Source organism: Ictalurus punctatus, chromosome 3 (genome assembly GCF_001660625.3).
Source record: "Ictalurus punctatus breed USDA103 chromosome 3, Coco_2.0, whole genome shotgun sequence".
Taxonomy (NCBI): Eukaryota; Metazoa; Chordata; class Actinopteri; order Siluriformes; family Ictaluridae; genus Ictalurus; species Ictalurus punctatus.
In genome coordinates this window covers 22,532,453-22,556,203 of record NC_030418.2, presented here as the reverse complement: position 1 = coordinate 22,556,203, position 23,751 = coordinate 22,532,453, and the positions used below count along the sequence as shown (strand labels likewise).

Genomic DNA, 23,751 nt, shown 5'->3' with positions numbered 1-23,751 from the left:
CATTACAGCTATTCACCATGATGTAAAACAAAATGGGTTAACCATAACTACTTTTAGCAAGTGACAAGACAAGGCAAGCTGTAGTAATTAGCATCAGGAGGATGGGGTAGAGCAGAGTTTCTTCATGTATTCGGTAATTATTTATTTTATATATATATATATATATATATATATATATATATATATATATATATATATATATATATATATATATACATACACACACACATTAAATTATTATATATAATAATTAAATATAATTAATATGTATACACACATATATATATATATATATATATATATATAAAATAAATAGTAATAAAATACATGGCAATATTTATATATGATTTAATCATTTATTTTATTAAATATAAAAAAATCTAAGCAGTGTGCATTATAGCTGACACCAAGATGAACACTTTACAGTTGGTTATATGACTGTAAGTCATTCCCTTCGAATGCTATTGAAGTTAGAAACGTGTATAACAATGTAACTTTAGAGACGCTCCCTTAATTTCCGCATTTCTGCGAATATCGAACGTCCTACTTCAAACCAACTTTACGCCAGTTACATTCAGCTCTTTTTTTCTCCACAAAATGACGTAAGTGACTCAAAGTAACGGTTCTCACCAACTTCCCCATTTTAGTTTCTGTTACAAAGTTGCATTAGTTTGTAATATTCAAAACACAGCGTCTTATTATCAGCTACATCAAACACTGCTTGCTAGACCAATCCAGTAAAGCAGTAATCCAGTTTAGCGTTTTTACTTCCAGAGTTGAATCGCCGTGTAGTCCATCGTCTCGGGATAAGAATAAGTGTGTGCTGTGAAGTAGTAAGCTACATGTGACTTATCTGTTTCCCTCTGACTCTGTGGGCTGAGGCGGAGAACATTACTGGTCATTTCCTGGAGCACAGCCTACTCTAAAAGGCCATTTTCCTTTTTATTATTATTATTATTATTTTTTACCTCTCCATGGAAACGGATGTGCTGGAGCAGAATTTAGCCTACACGACGTGTAACACACCCGTCCTCTCTCACTCCGCTCGCTCTTTATCGCACATTCTCCACAAAATAGCACAATAACTGATCCAAACTTGAAGGTGGCTAATAAGCAAGGCGCGAAAGTTGCCAGGTGCGTGATGTTAACGCCGAATTGGTTTCCTTTGAAGGTTTCTCAGGGTTTGTTTTTCAGGTTAATTACATGCATGCTAAATATATCAAAATCCCCGTTGAAATACCATTAGTGACTCATATCAAACACTATAATTAACTCTTTATCATCAAGATATACTAGAATGTAAAATACACAGAAATGCCTAACACACTGTAAAACTCTCAGTAAGCAGTGGGCTCTCCACACCGACAGACATACACCTCTTCATTGCTTTGTCAGCATTCCTTTAACTGTATGCACCAGCAGCAGCAATACTACTACTGCTACTACTACTGTTACTACTACTACGACTAGTGCTACTGCTGCTACTACTACTACTACTACGACTAGTGCTACTGCTACTACTACAACTACTACTACTACTAGTGCTACTGCTACTACTACTACTACTATGACTAGTGCTACTGCTACTACTACTGCTACTACTACTACTACTAGTGCTGCTGCTGCTGCTACTACTACTACTACTACTACTACTACTACTACTACTAATAATAATAGTAATAATAATAATAATAATAATAATAGATTAAGTGGGTGCACGGTGGCTTAGTGGTTAGCACATTCACCTCACACTGCCATGAGACTAGGGTTCGCCAGGGCTTGATTCCCACTGCTGCCCTGTGTGTGCAGAGTTTGCATTTTCTCCCTGTACTGCGAGGATTTCCTCCAGGTACTCTGGTTTCCTCCCCCAGTGCAAGTTATACATGGTAGGCTGATTGGCATCTCCTAAGTGTCCGTAGTGTGCGAGTGTGTATGTGATTGTGCCCTGTGATGGATTGGCACCCTGTCCAGTGTGTACCCCGCCTTGTGCCCGATGCTCCCTGGTATAGGCTCCAGGTTCCCCATGACCCTTAAGCATAAGCGGCATAGAAGATGGATGGATGGATGGATGGATAATAAATTAAGCTGAATGAGTCTTTTACTGAAGGTGCACTGCTGTTTGACCATTAGGGCAAGAAGGGGATGTGATAGTCCAGGATGGATAATAGTTTGCTTAGTGTCCTCCTTTCTACAACCATCTCAAAACTATCTGGGCCATCCCAGGACAGAGCCAGCCTTCTTTAATAGTTTGCTGAGATTCCTTGCTTCTCTGGCCCTAATACTAGCCTACAGCATATTGACACAAAGAAGACAGCACTTAAAGATAGACTATAAGGTATATAACTAAACGATAGATACAAAGGATAATGGCACTACTTTCCTTAGAAAGGAAAGGGACCGTTTAGTACCATTTTCTCTGATAGTGGATGTCTGCAGACATATACAGTAGCACAGAGCACAGGTCTACAGCAATTTAGTACTGGAGACAGACCAATATCAAACAATATTTTTAATAGGCCTAGGTGTGAATGCAAATCATATGGTAGTGGCGAATGGGTGATGGTAAAAAGCCTTACACATTTACAAAGAAAGAAACCATGAGGGACTTATTCGCAAACCTCGGCTCAGCTACAGCACTGTTTCACCACCAGAGGACACTCATACTATGTCTAAAGCTCTATCGCTTTCAAAAGTACTCCTTTCTTTCATTTCTACTTTTACATGTAAGCTACTTCCCCACATGAGGTTCGTGTTGTGCACGTTTTCTTTTTATCGATATGAATGAAATAAAAGGGGTGTCACTATTAGGCATCATGGTTTACTCACGCCGAAAAACCGATTCGTCTGATCTAGAAGTTTCTCTAGAGTAAGCCCATGTCACTTCCGGATAAAATCAAGAAAGGAGACGTTTACTGTCATGCAGAGAGTGACAGATTCTTGAAACTGTATTCATCTATAGCCTACAACTTTCACACCGCATTCCTGGCTGTACACTATGCACTTTAGTCTAGTGTTATTGTACTGTGTGTTTGTCTTTGATGCTGTGGTTATACACCTGTTGGGTGGAGCAGGGGAAGAGCCTAAGCTGATGCAAACAGATGTGCTGCCCTACAGCAGTGTCTGAGCATTTACCTCCACACGGTTTAGTTATTGCGATGCACTTTTTAATAACCGAAACGTATTCGACAAGTGGGGTCATGGGGTCTAAATGCAACATTATGACGGAAGCGTATTTACATTCTTTAAAAAGAAGGATTTAATCAAACCGGATTGTTTGTTTTGAGTAGTTTGAATACTGCAGTTCTGTGTAAACTTCCACACGCGACACACTGCACTGCGTCGTTCTTTTCAGGTCGTCGTCTCTTAACTTTTTTCCTAATGGATCGCTTAAAGGTAGTTTTGCAATATTTCCAGTCGAATTCCGAGTCCATTTCTAATGGTATATGCGTGCTGCTGGCTCTGGTAGCGGTGAAACTCTACACGAGCTTTGATTTCAACTGCCCTTGTCTGCCGCAGTACAATAAAATGTACGCACTCGGTGTGATGTTTGTTCCTCCGGTTATTCTCTTCTTACTCGGAATTTTGGTTAATCGGCATACTGGAGTGATGATGGAGGAATTGGCCAGACCTACAGGCAGGAGGGCCAAAAATCCAGCTGTTGTGAAGTAAGCCTTCTCTTTGTTATTAAATTACCTGAATCAAATGATGAAACTTTAATGGAGGGAATGTTGTTTCTCATGCAAGTCTATTTTATAAAACTGTGTCAGTCCAATAGTCTATTTCCATTCCTGTTTTGGGTTTAAACAAGCAACTCTCCTATAGGTATTTGTTTTCAGCTATGATGCAGCGGGCCATGTTAGCTCCCATGGTGTGGATCCTGGTATCTTTACTGGATGGGAAGTGTTTCATTTGTGCCTTCAGCATGAGCGTGGACCCTAAACACTTTAGCGGGTTTCCTAATGACACTGGTCTGGATCTGATCAGGATCATGGCTAAAGTGCCCTGCAAGGAAGACAGCATCTTCAAAGACAGTACTTTCCGGAAAGCTGTCTCACGCTATGTGCGCTGTTACTCTCAAGTAAGTGGATTTTTCCCCTTTTTTTTGTTTTTGTTTTTTTTACAAAGTATTTTCTTCCCATTACTCTTTGGACTGAAGAGTAATGATCTGATGGAATAGTAATATATTGTACCCTGAAAGGGTTTATAGACTAAGTTTGGTAAAAACAACTGATTTGAAGGATTTGTCTGATGATGATGATGATATAAATATTAGTCATTGCGTCTGCTTTCTTTCAGGCAATAGGTTGGTCCATCCTTCTCTGCCTTATTTTTCTGGGTGCAGTGGCTCGAGTCAGTAAACCATGCTTCAATCATGCCGCCTTTCTTCAGACACGCTACTGGAGCAATTACTTGGACGTTGAGGCAAAGCTTTTTGATGAGACTTGTGTACATCATGCCAGAGAGTTTGCCAAAAAATGTGTAGTGCATTTCTTTGAGAGTATTGATGATGATGGGGTTCTCAGGATGCCACTATCCCCCAACCTCAGATTTAAGAAAAGCCATGATGAGAATGAAGAAGAAGATGAGCGTCTCCATGGTGTGACCAGGAAGGATCAGGTGGATCACTTGCTCCAAACCTGGTTCCAATGCAAACCTGAGCTGGATGTCACCAAGATGGTGTATAGGCCCACTAAATGTATTACTTGGGAAGACCCTAATGGACATATACTTTACTCAGATGTATGAAGTGACAGTAAAATAATATAAATAGTGCATATATTTGAAGGATCAAATGTAAGATAGAAAGCTTATAAAATTGAAAGAATGTAAATGTAAGGCAACCTGTATTAGATTTTAAATGAATTTAGCTCTTAATTGTATGGACTCCTGTTGAAAGGGAATTTTCACAGTCATCCCAGACAACTAAGTTCCTGTAAAACATTTATCTTAAAAGTGAAATATTTTTATATTTGTTTATATTTTTAAAACTTAAAAATGTTCCACAAAACTTCGAGTAAAGCTTTGATATTATGCTACCTCTTTATTACAACAGTTGTAAAAAAAAAAACAAAAGAAGAAGAAAAGAAAAAATGTATGTTAAAGATATTGCATAAAGATATAGAAAAAAAGAATTTTCTACATCTGACAATTGCCTGACAATTGTATGTACTAGAAAGTTTGCACCAGACTTTCAGACAGTCAAGTTACTGTAGAAACCTTGCATGTGGAGATTTGCCTGTGCCAGGACTGGATTTGTTTCATTTTGCATGGCTCTCCCCCACACACATTACTCAGCAGTGACATGCATATGAATATGATGCAAATGTAGAGATTCATATGTCAGTAAACACAATAAAGAGATTTTAACGTCTACTGATCTTGACATCAGTGGTTTCCTTGTGCTGCATGCAGCAGATAGATTATTACTGATAATAGTCATTTGCTTGATCTTTTACCTGTCACAATATTTAATGATTTAAATCAAATCTGAGCTGATATCAAAGTCGATGTTGACAAATATTGCCAGATATTCGCATATGTTTAAATAACTCAGTAAGGCGAAAATTACATTGAGGACGTAAGGAGTGGCCAAAGTTCAGCACTTCAGCACGGCTACGTCCCAAACCACATGCTAGCCTCCCAAATAGCATGGCAAAACTGTAGGCCAGCTGACGTAATGTTCTGACATAAGCCTCCATTCTGCTGTTTGGGACGAAGCCGAGGTGTGCGCTCCTGCCAGTGCAAAGGCGACTCCTCACTCGTACGTGCAAAGAGAATCGGTTCATCTGTTCTGGTAAATAATGATTTTGTTTATTTATTTATTTGCTAAGAACTGAACAGAGATCATAGGATTAAAGAACTCGTATTTATTTATTTATTTTAACCAATTATTGATTTCAAATTATTGACGCTGCTACGCGTTTGTGTGTTTTCCTCACTTGTCACCAGTTTCCAAACGGAATCCTCTCAACATGGATAAGTTTCGGATGATGTTCCAGTTCTTACAAGCTAACCAGGAGTCTTTTATGAACGGAATATGTGGTATCATGGCCCTGGCGAGCGCACAGCTTTACTCCACGTTTGAGTTCACCTGTCCGTGTCTGCCGGAGTATAATTACGCGTACGCTATCGGGATTATGATCGTTCCTCCACTATGGTTCTTCATGCTCGGCTACGTGCTGAATAACAACATCTCGGTGCTGACTGAGGAATGGAAGAGGCCCATAGGTCAGCGGCAGAAGGAGCCCTCTGTGCTGCGCTACATGCTGTGTTCCATGACCCAGCGCGCGCTCATCGCTCCCTCCGTGTGGATCGCCGTCACGCTCATGGATGGCAAGAGCTTCATATGCGCCTACAGCGCCAAGGTCGATCTGAGCCAGTTCTTAAACAAAAGCAGCGTGTTTATGCCTGATAAAGATCTGGAGAGAATACTGGCGACAATTCCCTGCAAAAATATCTCCGACGTAAATTATGTCATCAACAGGGAGGCAGCATCCAGGTATATTCGGGTTATGTCGCAGGTAATTTGGAACGCGCGTGCACACACACACACACAAGTAGTTATATCATACACTTTCTATCAAACTGTCATTCACTCTCTCTCTCTCTCTCTCTCTCTCTCTCTCTCTCTCTCTCTCTCACTTTAAACAATAAAATCTTAATTAGACCCACCCCAGATTCCATGTAATTCACACACCTTGTTTTTATTTGATTTGTATTTGATGCACTATGAAATGTTTATGGTTTGGCAAATAAAATGTACACGAATATACCCAAATATGCGAATTTTAACATCTACAGCTAAACTGAGATACATGTCAAATCTGCATGTCAAACTGGATTTTCCAAATTTATTTTAAACCTTCGTGCCATTTTATTAATTTGTTTGTTCGGTTGTTTATTTATTGCTAATATCTCAGCACAGTAGTTCCCATATGTGGAGCTCGACTGTGGGCATGTCAGCCTTAATATGATATGAAATCATACACAACCATGGTTGCTAGTTAGTAGTCTACCTGTTAGGGTGCACTTCACCCCAAACTCAGCTTGTGCTTGTTTTGGAGTCTACTGACTATAATGTAACTGTGGTTGAACATGTGAACTTTTACTACATTTGAACAATGTGTGGTATTAAAAAAAGAGCCCCCCCCCAAATAAATAAATAAATAAATAAAATCAACAACTACCAGGAGCTACTAGACTATGCTGAATATGGATGAATACAAAGACTATGAGTAAAGCATACTTAAATTTCAATAGAGCAAGTATACTGTCTCAGAAGCAAAGTCAGTCTCTCTCTCTCTCTCTCTCTCTCTCTCTCTCTCTCTCTCTCTCTCTCTCTTTCACACACACACACACACACACACACACACACACACACACACACACACACTCTAACCAAACATGTAAAGGTTCACAGGACACTCTAAGATGTTTGGGATGTCTGTAAGCAAAGGTAGAGTATAGTTGCATGCCACCTAATAGATTTTCCTAGTGGAGTATAATCATACAATAAAATAATGTTTCAGAGGTTTATAAGGACTCGTTGGATAATTAAGGGGTTGCACACAGAACAATGTAAGGATTCCCCTTAAGGGCTAGCAAAGAACCTTTACAACTAATTCGACATGACGTTACTTAGGTTACTGGCATCTGGTGGTCATTTTCAATAATGTCAGCAATTTTGCATGAAAAGCACAGAAAATGTCAAAATGAAAACACAAAGTACATTCATACATTAATAATCTAGAGCAAACAGATTCTTATGTTATAATACATAATGGTTAAAAATAAAGTAAACACAAAAACTGCTAGCCTATGTGCACATGTTTTCACTCACCATGTTTTACCTGACCACAAAAGAACACGTTACCAGGACTGAAGGATATCTCCTGCTGAAAAATCCTGCTTGGTCTGACCAATTACCAGCAGCCAAACACAGGCCAAGCTGGTCAGATTAGTAGGCCAGTTTTGCCAGCTGGTAAGTGCTTTTAGAAAGGAAACAGTTTATGAATTCCAGATACTAATGCTACATTGTACCCAACAACTTACTTTAAAAAAATAAAATAAAATAACACAGCAGTGAGACAATTAGAAAATCTCAAACATTTAGTGTTTAAATCAAGAAAGTAATTAGGAAGCCGGAAAATGACTTACCAGCTGGCAAAGATGGTCTACCAGCTTATGTGTTTTGGCAACTGGTAACTGGTCAAACCAAGCTCGATTTTTTTGTGGCTCACCAGCTAACGTTAGTCACAATTATGTTTCCTTTAAAAAAAATGAGCAAAATGGGCCACCATTAGACAACATTTTGTGCAAGCAAAGTTTATATTTATTCAAGCTAGTCCATATTTATTAATGCGTGCAATCGTATTAATTCAGTTTTAATCGGCATGCCACATCAAGGATACCTGAGCTTGACAAGTGATGATATAGAAACATTTTCTCTTTGTTTCCTCAGGCCTGTGGATGGGCATTTCTGATGGCAACAACTTTTGTGGCCTTCCTGATAAGAGCAATCCGACCTTGTTTCACTCAAGCCGTCTTCCTGAAAACCAAATACTGGTCCCATTACATCGATACAGAACGCAGGCTCTTCGATGACACATGCAAAGAGCATGCCAAAAGTTTTGCCAAGATCTGCATTCAACAATATTTTGAAAGCATCAGTGGTGAAATGGTGTTTCACAATCTGCCAGCGAAGGAAAAGGATGGAAAAGAGAAAGGTAACGATGAAGAAAAGCCAGTGAGTGAAGAAGAAAAGCTCCTAGGCATCCGTGAAATAGAGGACATGAATAAAGTTCTGTGGAACTGGCATACCTGTAAACCCGCACTTAGCCTTCATAAATATATAAAAGATGAAAACACTAACGAGAAGTCAAATACTCCAGTACACACTAATGGTTATCACAGGCCGAAGTCCATGAATGAATCTGCGGCGTATTATTCCAAGGTCTGACCTTAAAGAATAGATAACATTTACAATTTATGCAGCTAATTAATGTTATGCATACACCTAAATCTAACCCTAACCTATACATCAGTAACAAAAAGGAAGCTTCTTTTTATTTAAATAAAAGTTGCAGTTTTTGTTTAAAAAAAAAAAAAAAAGAAATGAAAGGGGAAAAAAGCTTGTTCACTAATTGGGAAAATGACAACACAATGTTGTATTGGATCACTGTTTATGGATGTTCCTCTTTTTAAACCATTTTTGGAATATTTACACAGTGGCTGATGATGGGAGTTTGAAGTTTGTGTGAAAGAAACTTGAGGTGAATCTGCCTATCACATGGCGAGAGTGGGAATGTTAAATAGGCCTACATTTTCACCAACAGGGGGTGCTGTTTTACGATATTGACGGGTTTTAAATCATACATTAAATTCAAAGAAGGCTGGAGAAGCGGATGGTTAAAAAAAAAACCTTGCCAACTTCCTTTGCCATCTTCCTAGTTGGAAAACGAGCTCGTTGTGTGTGCAGTCTGGATTAGAGCAAATATGAGTTACATTTAACCGTTAGTTTTTGCTTTACACAGATTTTACACAGGCAGGAATTCCGTCGTTTCACCCTGCAGCCTCTTGTCGTTCTGGGAGTTCCTCCTGACCACATGTTTTGAATACTTGTGTTTTCCACTGGGTTAGAAACTAGTCACCGGTCTGAATCACAGGCTACTGCTGCTAAAAACAGACATATAAAAGACTATTTTCTCACTTTCATTTTCATTTGGGTGCTGGTTCATAGAGATGAAAACACAAATAGTGTGGTTTTCTGCATGACTCCTTTTATTTCGAAGTTCAGCCTGTTATTCTGTTGAAAACCTCTTGGATCTTTGAAAAAGTTAGCCGTGGAACATAGGTTTGTATGACTTTTTTTCCCCCTCATTAATGTTATTCTGTTTTTTCTGCACATGGCTATACAAACTCTTATTGTAACTATGGTAGTTTGAGGTTAGTCTTTATATGTTTTGTATTATGGATATGTGTTGTATTACATAACTCAGAATATGTCTTATCGAAACCTGAGCTGGATACAACAATGCTCTGAACAAAGAAATAGTCAAATAATATGCATAGCAAAGTAATGCAAATAAAAATGTCATGTTTTTTCTTCTACTGCTGGATTCTTATTTCAGTAATAGTTTTAAAGCGTCACTATACCGCTTGCTCTCATTCTTAGATGCTCCATCTGATGGCGTCGGCACTACCCGCCTTTTGTCTTGTAGATTTTTTTCTTAAAGCCCACTCTTGGTGCTTTTAAGTCATCAGTGTCCTTGCTTGCCTTAGTTACAACTTGTCTAGAGTGGTTACCTGAAAATGTGTAGACCATTCCGATTCAAAGATATTCCCACTGTGTATTTCTTCCATTACAGGAGCTTGCAGAGTTTAGTCCAAAGATCAGTTTTTAAGGCAATAATCCTTCAAAATCCTTCATCATCAGCACACAATCACCAAAAGGTAGGACCAAACACGAAGTATGGCTGCATTTATTGCTGAAAATTTTAAATTTGCTGCTCTTTTCTTTAAGAGTAAGGATGTAGTGATCTTCAATGGGCTGATAGCCCTGGGGACAGTGGCTAGTCAAACAGCATACAACATATTTGCCTTCGAATGCCCATGTTCTGCTCAGAGAAATTATCTTTATGGGTTAGCTGCTATTGGCGTACCTGCCCTAACTTTCTTTTTAATTGGAGTAATGCTCAGTCGTAGCACCTGGGACCTTGTTTCGGAGTGTCGCATTAGAAAATGCCGGAAGCTGTCTGCGGCTGCTGCTTTTGCTCTACTGGGTTCAATAGTGGGCCGTGCAGCAGTGGCTCCTGTAACCTGGTCTGTCATCTCACTCCTTAGAGGAGAGGCCTATGTTTGTGCGCTTAGTGAATTTGTGGACCCTCAGTCTTTGGAAAACTTTCCTTCCACTACCCAGAGCTCCATTATCATGGCCCAGTTTCCCTGTAAGGATGTGCCTTCAGAGCTGCTGCACTTCTGGAAAGACATCGAACGCCGACTCAAGTATGAATCTCAGGTAACAAATCCAAGCTACAATGACTATAATAGGATTTTTTCCTTTAGTCTGACATTTATGAACTCCCAAGGCAAAATAATCTTAATAGTTTATCCTTTCTGGATCTCATCCTTTATTGTATGCAACTACATGATTAAACAACATTCAGGGTTTCACAGATCATATTGCCATTCCATTAACAGGCCATTGGAAAAATTCCAATTTAAATTAGCATGACATAGGTGCAATTTTCTCCTGGGATTTTCACACACAACAGTCTCTAGAGTCTAAAAAACATCCTATGTGCAGAGGGTCTGCAGTCTAAAACACCTTTCTAATGAGAGAGATCAGAGGAGAATGATCAGACTGGTCTGAGCTGACAGCGTCTATTGTAACAATAAGCTTTTTTAGAACTGTGGTGAGCAGAAAAACATCTCAGAAAGCATAACATGTCAAACCTTGAGGTGGATGAGCTACAACAGCAGAAGACCACATTGGGTTCCACTCCTGACAGCCAAGAACAAGAATCTGAGGCTATCATGAGCACAGACTCACTGAAACTGGACAGTTTGGATGAGCCTATATCCATGATAGCCTCAGATTCCTGTTATTGGCTGACAGGAGTGGAACCCAAAGTGGTCTTCTGCTGTTGTAGCTCATCTACCTCAAGGTTCAATGTTTTGTTTATGCTGAGATGCTTTTCTGCTCACCATGGTTATAAAGAGTGATTATATGAGTTACTATATCCTTTCTGGGAGCTTGAACCAATCTAGCCATTTTTCTCTGATATCTCTTAACAACCCGTTTCCACCCACAAACTGTCGCTTACGCAATGTATAATGGGGTTGTTGTTTTTTGCACCCCTCTGTGTAAACTCTAGAGACTGTTGTGTGTGTGAAAATCCCAGGTGATCAGCAGTTTCTGAAATACTCAAACTAGCCCATTTGTCACCAACAAACATGCCATGGTTAAAATCACAGAGATCACACTTTTTCCATTCTAATATTTAATATTAATATTACCTGAAGCTCTTGACCTGCCTGCCTGATTAAAAAAAAAAAAAAAGCATTGTGCTGTTGTCACAGGATTGGTTGATAATTGCATGAATGTATAGGTGTTCATAATAAAGTGAATGGTACATGAATGCGTGAATAACCCTAGAACGCATGAACCAAAAAACTTACATGAACACACAGAGTCAAAATGACCTGTACTGGATTCTTCAAAAATGTAGGTGTCCTGTTAATTAAATTAGTTTTTTAAATGGAGAATACACAAATGTTTTCATTTATTAAACATATTTATTTGTTCACTTCCATATTACAGTACATATGCAGTATATAAGCCAAAATAACATTTATTCCACTGCAGTTTAGCTTTTTCTGAGCGAACATATATATGTATGTATATATATATATATATATATATATATATATATATATATATATATATATATATATATATATATATATGTGTGTGTGTGTGTGTGTGTGTGTGTGTATGTATGTATGTATGTTTGTATGTATGTATGTATGTATGTGTGTGTGTGTGTGTGTGTGTGTGTGAAGTGAAGGTGAAATGAATAACATTGAATATGACATTACAATGGCACCTGTCAAGGGGTGGGGTATATCAGGCAGTAAGTGAACAGTCAATTCTCAAAGATGTGTTGGAAGCAGGAAAAATGGGCAAGTGAAAGGATCTGAGTGACTTTGACAAGGACCAAATTGTGATGGCTGGATGACTGGGTCAGAGCACCTCCAAATCACCAGGTCTTGTTGGGTGTTCCCAGTATGCAGTAGTTAGTACGTACCAAAAGTGGTCCAAGGAAAGACAACTGGTGAACCAGCAACAGGATCATGAGCGCCCAAGGCCCATTGATGTGCGTGGGCTTGTGGATGTTACTTTGACACGTACAGCCTACCTAAACAATGTTGCAGACCAAGTACACCCCTTCATGCCAACGGTATTCCCTAATGGCAATGGCCTCTTTCAGCAGGATAATGCGCCTTGCCCCACTGCACAAATTGTTCAGGAATGGTCTCTAGGAGAATGATAAACAGTTCAGGGTGCTGACTTGGCCTCCAAATTCCCCAGATATCTCTCTCTCTCTCTCTCTCTCTCTCTCTCTCTCTCTCTCTCTCTCTCTCTCTCTCTCTCTCTCTCTGTGTGTGTGAAATGAAAGTGTCATTTTTTTCCCAACCTATGATCAAGAAATATGAAAATTACATCATCATTAGCATCATCACTGGCATACCATCAGTGGTTTGTTTAAAGTAGATGTTTTGGATATTTTGCAACCTATGTATTTATAACTTGTATTCTCATTTTGTCTCAAGCTGTTGGGTTGGATGTTGGTGGCTATCATCTCTTTCACTGTGTTCCTGGTGATGTGTGGAAAGCGCTGCTGCTCTCCCCTGGGCTACCAGCAGGAGGCATACTGGTCTTCCTATCGGGCCAATGAACACGCTCTTTTCCAGCGCACTGCTGAGGCTCACGCCAAGCTCCGTGCTGCTGAGAGCATCAGGACCTTCTTTGGATTTGTAGCCCTGGAGGAGCAGGAAAGGGGGCTTCTGGCAGCATGTCACGGGGCCAAACTGGCAATTTCCAATCTGGAGTGGAACCAGATAACAGGAGTTTACTTATACAGAGAGAATGAAGGGATTCCTCTGTACAGTCGCCTAAATAAATGGGCCAATTTCACAATTGGGAACAACACTGAGGCCATTGAGATGGACATGTTAGGTTAAGGTGTGAATGGTCATCCACAGTAACCAACTACCTTTTGGTCATTTCTTGTGGACAATTGTTTGTCCCTGCTGTGCATATCTGAGTAGTGTTTGCTTTCTTCTTTTATTTTGCTTGAAAATGTCACTATGATAATTTATTATTTGAGATGCAAACATATTTTTAATCTGTTTTTTAACTTGATGATGGTATGAATTGAGTGATACAGTTAATTCATCAGAAATGTACATTAATACATAATGCATACTGAAGCAGCTTTTCTCTGTTTGTAAAGACATAGAAACCCATGGAAATTTTTTTTTAAATGTATGGGCTATTTGTATTTTTTTTTATATATATATATATATATATGTGATGATATGTATTGTATACTAGTCTCTTAATTTTTTAAAAATTAATTATTCATTAATAATGTCAGCATTTGTTATGGTGCCTTATAATTAGTTTTTGAGAATGTATGTTATCTCATGTGGGCTACACGGGGGTACAGTGGGTGGCATTGCTACCTCACGGATCTAGGGTCCTTGATTCAATTCTGAACTCAGGATTCACAATGGTGTGTAGTTTCCTCCAATTGTCCCAAAAAACATGCAGGTAGATGGATTGGCTACACTGTGTGTGTGTGTGTGTGTGTGTGTGTGTGTGTGTGTGTGTGTGTGTGTGTGTGTGTGAATGGTGCTCTGCAATGGACTCAAACCCCATTATCCTGCTATGCGGCCAGTGTTGCCGAGATTATCTCCACATTCACCACAAGCCTAACCACGATAAAGCAGTTACTGAATGAATCCATGTTATCTCAGGTAGGCCCTGTGTTAGGACATGTTGGTGTGCTGTACAGACAACTATTGTTAATATTGTACAATACGTATATAAAATAATCCACAATATATTACAATATATTTTATTAAAGTTTTCATTGTACATTTGTTCTTTTTTCTCTATGAATATGATAAAATCCTGTGTAAGTCTTAAATGCAGGCATCAGAAGTTTGGGTTTAAAACAGTTCATTAGGTCTCCATTCCCATTGCTAATAGCAGTTCCAAATGGTTCTTGCATTTCCTCTGTTAACACTTTCAGGGGTAAAAATGTGACAAACACAACATTAGGCTTCTGCTAAAAATAGCAGCCTCACCTTAGTCTTTAGATGTTACTTTTCAAACATGCTCAGAAATAAAAGGTGTAGGTGTCCTATTTGAAAATGTGTATAGGTTTTACTTTGAATATCTGAGGCAACAACCTGTAAATTATGTAATACATAATTACACACAAGGACATGGTTTAAGCGTTTATATGCAGAAACAACAACAATCATTATTATTCTTAGTAGTAGTAGCAGTATTATTATTATTATTAGTAGTAGTAGTAGTAGTAGTTCAAATATATTGAAATGTGAGATAAATTAAACTCTATTGTTTGAATCTCTAAATCTAGCTTTTCTACACTTTGCCCATATTAATTATTTAAATGATTTCTGCTCTTAATGTCACTGAGTGTTAGACCTCCACGTTTTAACCATTACATAACTGTTTGATGGCATTGCTATGGTAAATATTCAATACCATGGTGGAAGACAATCAAAATATTTTTGCCCCACATTATATGTACAGCACCATTCTACCATCCCATTCTCTCTTTCTCTCCCCTCATTTCTTTCTGCTTCTTTCACACAGTGTCCAAGCTCTGTTTATTTTTCTGACTAGGTCACCAGAGGAGCTAAATGACTCCCATTCCTCTCACAACCTTGCAGAATGCAGCCGCCTGGCTGCTGTCACCTCTTAATAGCCTGCAGCTGCAGAGGGCAGGCGGCTGAGAGAGCATGAGTCAGAGAGAGAGGGAAAGAGAGAGAGAGCGAACGTGTGCGACACAGAGAGAAAGGAGGGGGCGGGTGAAAGGAGAGCTATGATGCAGACGGCGAATCACATGAGCAGAGATCTGTTTACAAACTGAGCAGGCAAGAAGTGCTCGGCACCATTATGAGCACCCAGAGCTGGAGAAGAAGATTAGGAAAACATTGGACCTGAGTACACACGCACAAACGTACAGGGTGGACCCCTTTTCCCAACACTGACATCTTTGTTTTTCCTCTTCTCTTGCATGCTTATGGAGAGGAGAGATCAAGACAGATGGTGAAGAGGGGAGCAAGCCATCACCAGCACAAAGCCACTCTGAGCTTTTGAAGCAGGTAAATTCACGCAGGAGATCAGTCTTACCACGTCTGCTTCTTTATGATCTGGACAGGAAGACTGTCCTTGGGAAAAAGGACAAGAAAACCAGGTGGAGCATGAGAAAGGTGGGAGAAGGCAGCACATGGACAAATTGATCTTTTGATAGTGTTTTGAAGCTAGACAAAGCTAAGTAGTGCCATAAGTTTATGCCTTGTATATGTGCTCACCCAGAAGAATACAGAGCACTTGGTGTAATTGTATGGTTATTGCAAAGACAAGAACTGTAAAAAGCCAATTGTGAACACCTCACCTTACACTACCGTCGAAACTGCCTTAAAAATCGAGCTACAAAAGGGACGGCTTGACATACCAAAACATCAAGTTTGGTTTTGGACCATGACACTGGACAAAAGACAAAGTCAGAGCCATACTATGTGTTAAGTACCACGTTGCATGTTTTTTTCCTGGAAAAGAAGAAGTGAGCATTTTAATCTCAGTGCCAATTTTGAACTGGAAAAGTGTGTGACTTGACTTCAGCCAAGAAAGCATGCTCATCCTGCCTCCATGCAAATGGGCAAGGGAATGTGGTGGGTGCTCATAATGTGTTAACCAGAGACAGTGAGGATTTCATGAGCTGTAGCTTTGTTGTGGGAGTTTCCCGCAAGCCAGAGTCCAGATTATTTATCCGATTTTTTTAAGTGGATATATCTAACTTGCTCATTTCAACACTGTCTTTCTGGAACTCATTATTGATTGGCTGGATCGACTGAAACAACTTAAACCTCCTGTTCATGAACCTACTCCAGTGGGATAACAGTAAGTATGAATCATAACAACCTCCTCATATGACACACCCCAATTCCTGTGACTTTAAGTATTGTGCTAGCAGCTAGGCAAAGGTGTTATTAACAGCATCTCCAGACATGTGCTTGCTATCATTGCTTTACTAACATCCTCTTATACAATTAGAAGTGATAGCAATTTCTTATATGGCTTGAACTTGTGCACAGACCGCAGAGAGATTCATTGTCCCTCTGTGTTTTTTTTTTTTTTGTATCAAATGAATGAATATTGTTTGGCAGCCTATGACATCTGATGTCAGTCACCATTGTTTTCCAAATGGTGATTCCTGCTCAGGTTGGTTAGTTTCTAAAGTGCACAGCATGCATTGAAAGTGCCCCATGTGCTTTTCTCCCCCTTTATCCCCATTAAACAGAGCAGATGGTGGCTTCATGGCAGAGGGGGGCTGTGTCTGCAGCCACTTGTATTTGCTTTTGTGTATGCACAATTGCCCAGGCTTTACCCAAGCTCTGCCAACTGGCCCATCTTTCACTCCTTCTCTCTATTTGTCTTTTCCCAGCTACAGTTTACAGCTATATATATTAAGACATCTATAATCTCTGGCACTCTTTTTATCTTTCGCAACTTCCGTTTCAGTGTTGCATTCATGTTTTTGTTGTTTGTTTGTTTGTTTGTTTGTTTTTGGGGGGGGGGGCATAATTTTGCAATGAAATTATGATCTATGCTGTACCATAAGTGAGGTGGTCTTTTGTCAACAGCATTGTTTATTTTTAGCTTATAGTTGTGAAGAGGCTAAAGTGGCGATGTGTAAAGAGTTGGTTTGTAAATCTTTTGTATTTGCATTATAAAAAATGGGTGCACAAATTTGGTCAGAAAACAGATAATACAATAACACTTCTGTAAGCTTGGTAATATTGGGAGTTAAATACTGTTGGTCTACGCTCTTCCATCTGTTAGTCATTTGAACATAACGATTTGCTCCACATCTTTAACCATAACAATCTGGATTGGTCTGATTAACTTCCAAGCACTTCTAACCTATGCTTACTGAGTTTTGAAACTAGAGAAAGCTCAAATTTTAATGAGTTGATTCTCGGCATATTGCTGTCCCTGTCAAATGTGCTCCAGTGTAACTTCCTAGAGAGAATATATTGTGTGTAGCAGTCAGTATCTAAGAGTCTTTTTAAAGACCTTTGATTGTAACATAAACCATGCACACATGTACAATAGGATGTGTAGCATCGATAATGGTAATTGTTTTGGGGACAAAGGCAGTGTATCTGCTTTGTCTTTTACAGTCCATTGAGTAGTTAATGTGACACAGTTTATAACACATATATTGTATAGTAGGAGTCAAGCAGGACTGTGAGGATTTCATTCTGCCTGAATCCTTTATGTCTTCCCACAGTGGAGGATTTCTATTCTGTCTTTGTCCCACCCACATACAGAATGCATGAGAGATGGCCAGGGCTGAGGTTGTCTATCACTATAATTCACATTTTGATTTTTGCAAAAAAAAGTTCAATGTGCCGCTAAAGGCACATTTCTCAGATTGCTTTACAGCATGCAACTTTTATTCTAGCTGTTGTCTGTTTCAAGCAAAGAAGCATTTCTTTTTAATCTCCTTGTGTAAGTCCACTAAGTATAATATGAATGTATTTACTTTTATATTTAACAAAGTTAGTTTAAAATGAGCAGCAGATATTATATGAGTATTTTGCCCAAACAACATGATGACAAATTCTTGTTTCCAAACAGGTTTTTTTTATTCGTTGTGCCAGTTTATTCAAAAGCTTGTGAATGTGATATGTGAGATGTGTCCTGAAGATTCGACTGTAGCTATGGATATGACAACATTAATACTGTTCTTTCACAAAAGGGCTGAAAAGCAATTTCATGTTCAAGTTGTGCCCCCAAGATTCACTGCAGTAATTATTTAATACAAGCACAGAATCACCTCACCTTGTATCAATCCATTTAATTAACTTTATTTATAAATGGCCAAACAGCTATGATTGTAACAGGCTGAGCATCAGAATTAGAAAGAATTTCATTGGCCAAGTAAGATTCCACTTACAAAGAATTTGACTTGGCAATTGCTCTATTAACACAGATTTAAAAAACACAATATTGTGTAACAGGGTCCCTGCTTGCAAAATAATTTAAGAACCCATGGAATAGACAGTCCTGAACATGTCAGTATGTGCAAAGTAAGCAAGGTGAACCATTCTCTCAGAAACAAATGTCATATCAACCATGAGTGCCGGAAAAGAAATGCTTACCTATTAGAGCTACTTTTTTCTTTAGTGATTTCCATCACTGTTCAACCAGACTCATTAGAGACCCTCTTCTGTTTGCAGTGTGAGTGTATGTATTACAGTGAAAAGTTCATGCAACTCACCGAAGTCCATCAGTAAGTTACAATGTTACAGTGATATGAGAAACACAAGGACACGCTGCTCCGAGGTTTATGCAATATGCATGTTTGGGCCATAGTGAACCTAACACATGAGAGCTTCAGTGCTGTGTGTGGTCAGCCAAGGGCCTTGTAAAGGCAAATACATGAGTCTCATAGTACCTATCAGCTGAGAAACAAATACTAATTTGCCATTCATACTCACAGTGAAACTGGCAAACAGTATGAAGTTCCTATAGACTTAAAGTCTTTAAAGCTCCGATCAGGATCAGCGCTGATAGAGCCACCTGATAACTGGCCTTGAAATTATTAAGAAAAGAGCAAATCGCATGTTTCTGTTATTAGCAAAAATCCTTGTTTATACTAAAAACTAGCCTATACTGTAAGTTAGAATGAATGCTAACTTTAGCTGTGAATTGGCTTAAACCTGAATGTGTTTGTTGGTGGCTTTGCAGGATGTTTGTGTGACCAAAGCCTACACATTTTAGACTGCAAAATGACCTCAGAAGTCACGTACCCCCTCCCCCTGAACGTCTATATCATCATTCTTGGTATTGGCCTCTTCATCTTTATGTTGAGCCTCATCTTCTGTTGCTATCTGTTCAGGTAATATTGTAGTGTATATTCAATTTCAACATCATAATACTGAAACTTTCCACTCTGAGAATACTGTTTCTTGGCAGAGTTCAATATAGATGAATACATTGCTTGCTTGTGTGCTATAGCAGGTATTTAACCTCAGTGTATACAGACATCTTACTCAAGTGTAGAAAATCGCTGTGCATTTTTAAACCTTGCTATGTAATGTGAAAACCTGCTGCATTTATTCACAGCCTGAGACGACAGGTCACACGGGAGCAGTTTGGATACAACGAGGTACAATTTATTTTTATATTTATTTCTTTTCTTTTTTTCTTTTTTTTTAATTTGAGTTGTTTCAAGAATAATTAGTTTTATTCTTCCCTTCATAGGTTGTTCTAAAAGGATCAGAGAAGAAGCTAAGCCTTCTTGGTGTAAGTAAACGCTCATAAGAACAACAAAAAAATAATAATAACAAAAATATTGATGGATATTCAGACAGAAACCACCCCTAAGCTTTGCAATTATGCAAAACTAAGATGAAGCAAGTTAATAACTTTGATATTGATATTCAAGCTTTAGACAACAACAGTCTGTTTCTCTCTCTCTCTCTCTCTCTCTCTCTCTCTCTGTCTCTCTGTGTGTGTGTGTGTGTGTGTGTGTGTGTGTGTGTGTGTGTGTGTGTCTCACCCTGCAGCAGACCTGTGCTGTTTGTCTGGAGGAGTTCAGGAGCAGGGAGGAGCTCGGTGTTTGTCCCTGCTCACATGCTTTTCACAAGAAGTAAGTAAATTTCCCATGCTGCTGTGTCACACAAGCCTATTCACATATCTCTCTCATCTCATATCACTAAGTTTAGCTGCCATTCTGGTTGTGTTCTTAATGGTTCAGTTAAAAGAAAAAGAGATCTGTGATATAACTGTCTCATCATAACCCTGCTGAACCTGAAATGCAAAACAACTGAAAAAAAATCTTTCATGTCCTTAGTCAGTAAATTAAAATGTGGAAGCTTGCTGCGAAGATCAGATCTGACGTGCCATGACACAAAGTAACCTTATGCTGCCTTCTGATGACTGTTACAAAGTGACAGAAATATAACATCTCTCTTTCTCTCTCTTTCCCCCTCTTGTTCTTGTGTTCTCTTCATCTCCTCTCTAGGTGTTTGGTAAAGTGGCTTGAAATCCGAAGTGTCTGCCCCATGTGTAATAAACCCATCTGTAGGCTCCATCCTAACCCTCAGCAGGGGGCCGATAGCCTACAGAACCCCATGCAGGTGTGACAGAAGAGGCATGGTGTAGGGAAGAGAAAGATAGAAGAGTCTCTCGTCATTTGGAACTTGTTGAGCTTCGATCAAGAACAAAGTAAAAAAAACAAACACATGATATCATGAAGCCCATTCCAATATCAACTGACTTCCTTACAAACACTTCTCTGCCGTCCAACGAGGACTTTTCACACAAAGATGTCTCTAAAGTCTGAAAACATTTAGCCATGCAGATAGCCTTAATAAAATATATGGATGTCATATGGATGGGTGAAGATGAAGAGAAAGGGATTCAAATTTGAATTAAGTTGATCAGTTGTACAGTATGTGGATGCATTGAGAAGACATGGCACAATATACTGTATATATTTATATATATTTATAACACTGTCAGTGGCAGAGGATGCTATATTACCACAGACAAATAAGCAGTCATTATACAAATTTGTCATTTGAACGCATTTAAAGCATTTTACCATCCCATCCCTGGTCCAGAATATTTTCATTTATTCATTCATTCAACTTCAGTAACCTCATCCTAGTCAGGGTCATGATGGATCCAGAGTCTGTCCTGGGAACACTAGGTTTGTGGTGTGAATACACCCTGGATGGGTCTCTAGTTCCATCATAGTCAATCATAGGGAACCATGCACACACACACACACACACACACACACACACACACACACACACACACAAGCATATTCACTTTTAACATTTTTATCTTGCCAAAATTTGTGAAATCACAAAGAACCTACTGAATATGAATAACATAATTATTATTATTATTATTATTATTATTATTATTATTATTATTATTATTATTATTATTATTATTATTTTAATGCCTGTCACCATGGTAGTCCCAGCATTCCAGATTCAGGACCAAGTTTGGTTGAACAGGAGTTTTGGGTAGTCTTTTTAAGTTATTTTGAAGTAGTTATTTTATATTGTATACACTCCTCAATAAAGTGTAACATCTCAGTGATTTATCAGAGCTGGTGTTTATTATTTGTGTGCTAAAGCATGGATTTTTCATAGAAACAAGATGGGAAATAGGACATACTTGTATGTTTGTAATTCTATTTGGATTATTATGATGTCATGCATAATTTGACTTCCATTAATTTTATAATCAAAGCAGACATAAGATCTCTTATGTAAGGCTGAATTACAAATTTAACAAATACCCTTTTCATGGCCAAACTCAACAAATTCCTGTGGTAATTCGGACTATTTTACATGGCAGTGCTCGCTCTTTGTGTTAACGGGTAACCTTGTGACTGTTGTCAACAGGGCATTCCATACTGTTTATTTCAGCGAGATCTCCGTAAGACTCCCTCAATTGTGGTCTTCCTGAAAAAAAAACAAAAAAAAACATTGATATCTTTTCTACAAAATCTATAATGGTGAGAGAGAGAATGAGAGAGTCTCACTATGAGCTGCACCCCACAAACAGAACAGAGCTGCCAGGGTCATTCTGTGTGGAACATTGTGCAACATTGTGTACTGTGGACAGACACACTGCTCTCAACATGCACTGTGAAAAAATACAGCAGCTACACTCTTCTCTTATGAACCCAGACAATAACTGACTGGTGGAAAAACAATCGCCTATTCAGTGATGTTAATAGTTGGCACCATACAAACTAATACCAGGATTAACAAAACTGATATCACAGTGTTAGATACAAAATATTGTTGCTCGGACAGCATTTTAGGTGTATAGAATGGTTGTTATGAAATACAGACAGGTGACGAATCTGTAAAAGGTATTTTTGCTGGCATGGTTTTGGTCCATTTGTCACCTTTGAGAGAAGAGTCACTGCAAATCAGTGCAAAGTTATTCTGATTGATCATCTTTATATTATGAATACTTCTATCCTGATGCCAGTGGTCTCTTTCAGGAGGACCCCGACCTTATTTAAATCCTTCACAATCACCAGATCTCAACCCAATTGAACACCAGTGGAATATTTTGTACTGATGAACTGGCGTTGTCCATCAAAACCATCAAAACACCAACTTGTATCTTGTTGAAGAACGGTGTTCAGGTCTCCAGCACAGTTCCAAAGACTTGTAGCGTCTGGGCTAAGGTGCACTGAAGCTGTTGTGATGTTTTGTGGTGGGCCGACACTTTACTTAAATGTTACAAGACCTTACTATATTGTTTATTTTTTGTTGTTTTGAAAATAACATGTTTTTTTGTTTGTTTTAAAAATCCAGCATAATACATAAAAATAACATTTTGCTCTGTTAGGTGGAATTACTAGGTCTTCCTTTTGTAAAACTTTATTTAAATGCAGCATTCACAGGGCTACACAACACCTGACATAAACTACCTAAACATATAAAGGATTATTCTATCATGCATACGCTGTCATGTAAGTGTGTTTTTTTCTATATCAAGTTTGCAAATGACATAACACCTAACGTAGCAAAGTGATATAGATTTTAGCTGAAATAAGTTGTGTTATGATTCTTTCCTGGGTAGATTACATACAAATGTCATGAAAACTGCATTAGTAGGTCAGTGTATACATATGATGTGTCACAAAATTATGACGCGGCATGCATAAAATCAAAATCATCATTATTATAAGATTTCATAAACATGTTCCAGCACGACAATGCCCCTATGCACAAAGCAAGATCCAAGAAGACATGGTTTGCCCAGGATGGAGTGGAAGGACTTAGGTGGCCTGAACAGAGCCCTGACCTCAACCCCATTGAACACCTTTAGGATGAATTAGAACTGCTGACTGTGTGCCAGACATCCTCAAC

General features: G+C 38.7%; 4 protein-coding genes across 7 annotated transcripts; all 4 read left to right on the top strand.

Annotated features, from left to right (window-relative positions):
• The first annotated feature begins 388 nt into the window (after nt 1-388).
• On the top strand, nt 389-5,373 carry LOC128628767 (calcium homeostasis modulator protein 3). Its single transcript, XM_053679771.1, has 3 exons — nt 389-3,665; nt 3,823-4,078; nt 4,297-5,373. Exons 1-3 carry the CDS (start codon nt 3,379-3,381, stop codon nt 4,744-4,746), a joined length of 993 nt encoding a protein of 330 aa, XP_053535746.1. The 5' UTR covers nt 389-3,378; the 3' UTR covers nt 4,747-5,373.
• A 92-nt stretch (nt 5,374-5,465) lies between these two features.
• On the top strand, nt 5,466-11,017 carry calhm1 (calcium homeostasis modulator 1a). Of its 2 annotated transcripts, XM_053679770.1 has the most exons (5): nt 5,466-5,794; nt 5,950-6,521; nt 8,462-8,726; nt 10,368-10,452; nt 10,919-11,017. In XM_053679770.1, exons 2-4 carry the CDS (start codon nt 5,973-5,975, stop codon nt 10,382-10,384), a joined length of 831 nt encoding a protein of 276 aa, XP_053535745.1. In that variant the 5' UTR covers nt 5,466-5,794; nt 5,950-5,972; the 3' UTR covers nt 10,385-10,452; nt 10,919-11,017. The 2 variants fall into 2 exon arrangements, with proteins under 2 accessions (XP_053535745.1, XP_017319099.1); XM_017463610.3 differs by lacking the exons at nt 10,368-10,452; nt 10,919-11,017 and having other exon boundaries at nt 5,473-5,794; nt 8,462-8,977.
• LOC108263125 (calcium homeostasis modulator protein 2) lies at nt 10,472-14,665 on the top strand. Its single transcript, XM_017463616.3, has 2 exons — nt 10,472-11,017; nt 13,336-14,665. The coding sequence occupies exons 1-2, from the start codon at nt 10,472-10,474 to the stop codon at nt 13,744-13,746; spliced, it is 957 nt and encodes a 318-aa protein (XP_017319105.2). The 3' UTR covers nt 13,747-14,665.
• A 740-nt stretch (nt 14,666-15,405) lies between these two features.
• On the top strand, nt 15,406-21,955 carry si:dkey-51a16.9 (RING finger protein 122). 3 transcript variants are annotated; one of them, XM_047154107.2, is made up of 6 exons: nt 15,406-16,726; nt 19,583-19,733; nt 19,961-20,003; nt 20,099-20,140; nt 20,407-20,486; nt 20,862-21,955. In XM_047154107.2, exons 1-6 carry the CDS (start codon nt 16,702-16,704, stop codon nt 20,980-20,982), a joined length of 462 nt encoding a protein of 153 aa, XP_047010063.1. In that variant the 5' UTR covers nt 15,406-16,701; the 3' UTR covers nt 20,983-21,955. The 3 variants fall into 3 exon arrangements, with proteins under 3 accessions (XP_047010063.1, XP_047010064.1, XP_017319102.1); XM_047154108.2 differs by having other exon boundaries at nt 15,413-15,927; nt 20,404-20,486; XM_017463613.3 differs by having other exon boundaries at nt 15,417-16,726; nt 20,404-20,486.
• The last annotated feature ends 1,796 nt before the right edge of the window (nt 21,956-23,751 follow it).

What these genes read in the sequence shown, in the direction of transcription:
- LOC128628767 (XM_053679771.1), top strand. Translation starts at nt 3,379, where the DNA reads ATGGATCGCTTAAAGGTAGTTTTGCAATATTTCCAGTCGAATTCCGAG. An exon ending in AAAAATCCAGCTGTTGTGAA is followed by an intron (nt 3,666 to 3,822) that starts GTAAGCCTTCTC and finishes ACTCTCCTATAG; the next exon opens with GTATTTGTTTTCAGCTATGA. An exon ending in ATGTGCGCTGTTACTCTCAA is followed by an intron (nt 4,079 to 4,296) that starts GTAAGTGGATTT and finishes GCTTTCTTTCAG; the next exon opens with GCAATAGGTTGGTCCATCCT.
- calhm1 (XM_017463610.3), top strand. Translation starts at nt 5,973, where the DNA reads ATGGATAAGTTTCGGATGATGTTCCAGTTCTTACAAGCTAACCAGGAG. An exon ending in ATATTCGGGTTATGTCGCAG is followed by an intron (nt 6,522 to 8,461) that starts GTAATTTGGAAC and finishes TTGTTTCCTCAG; the next exon opens with GCCTGTGGATGGGCATTTCT.
- LOC108263125 (XM_017463616.3), top strand. Translation starts at nt 10,472, where the DNA reads ATGGCTGCATTTATTGCTGAAAATTTTAAATTTGCTGCTCTTTTCTTT. An exon ending in GACTCAAGTATGAATCTCAG is followed by an intron (nt 11,018 to 13,335) that starts GTAACAAATCCA and finishes TTTTGTCTCAAG; the next exon opens with CTGTTGGGTTGGATGTTGGT.
- si:dkey-51a16.9 (XM_017463613.3), top strand. Translation starts at nt 16,702, where the DNA reads ATGAACCTACTCCAGTGGGATAACA. An exon ending in TTCTGTTGCTATCTGTTCAG is followed by an intron (nt 19,734 to 19,960) that starts GTAATATTGTAG and finishes ATTTATTCACAG; the next exon opens with CCTGAGACGACAGGTCACAC. An exon ending in AGCAGTTTGGATACAACGAG is followed by an intron (nt 20,004 to 20,098) that starts GTACAATTTATT and finishes TTCCCTTCATAG; the next exon opens with GTTGTTCTAAAAGGATCAGA.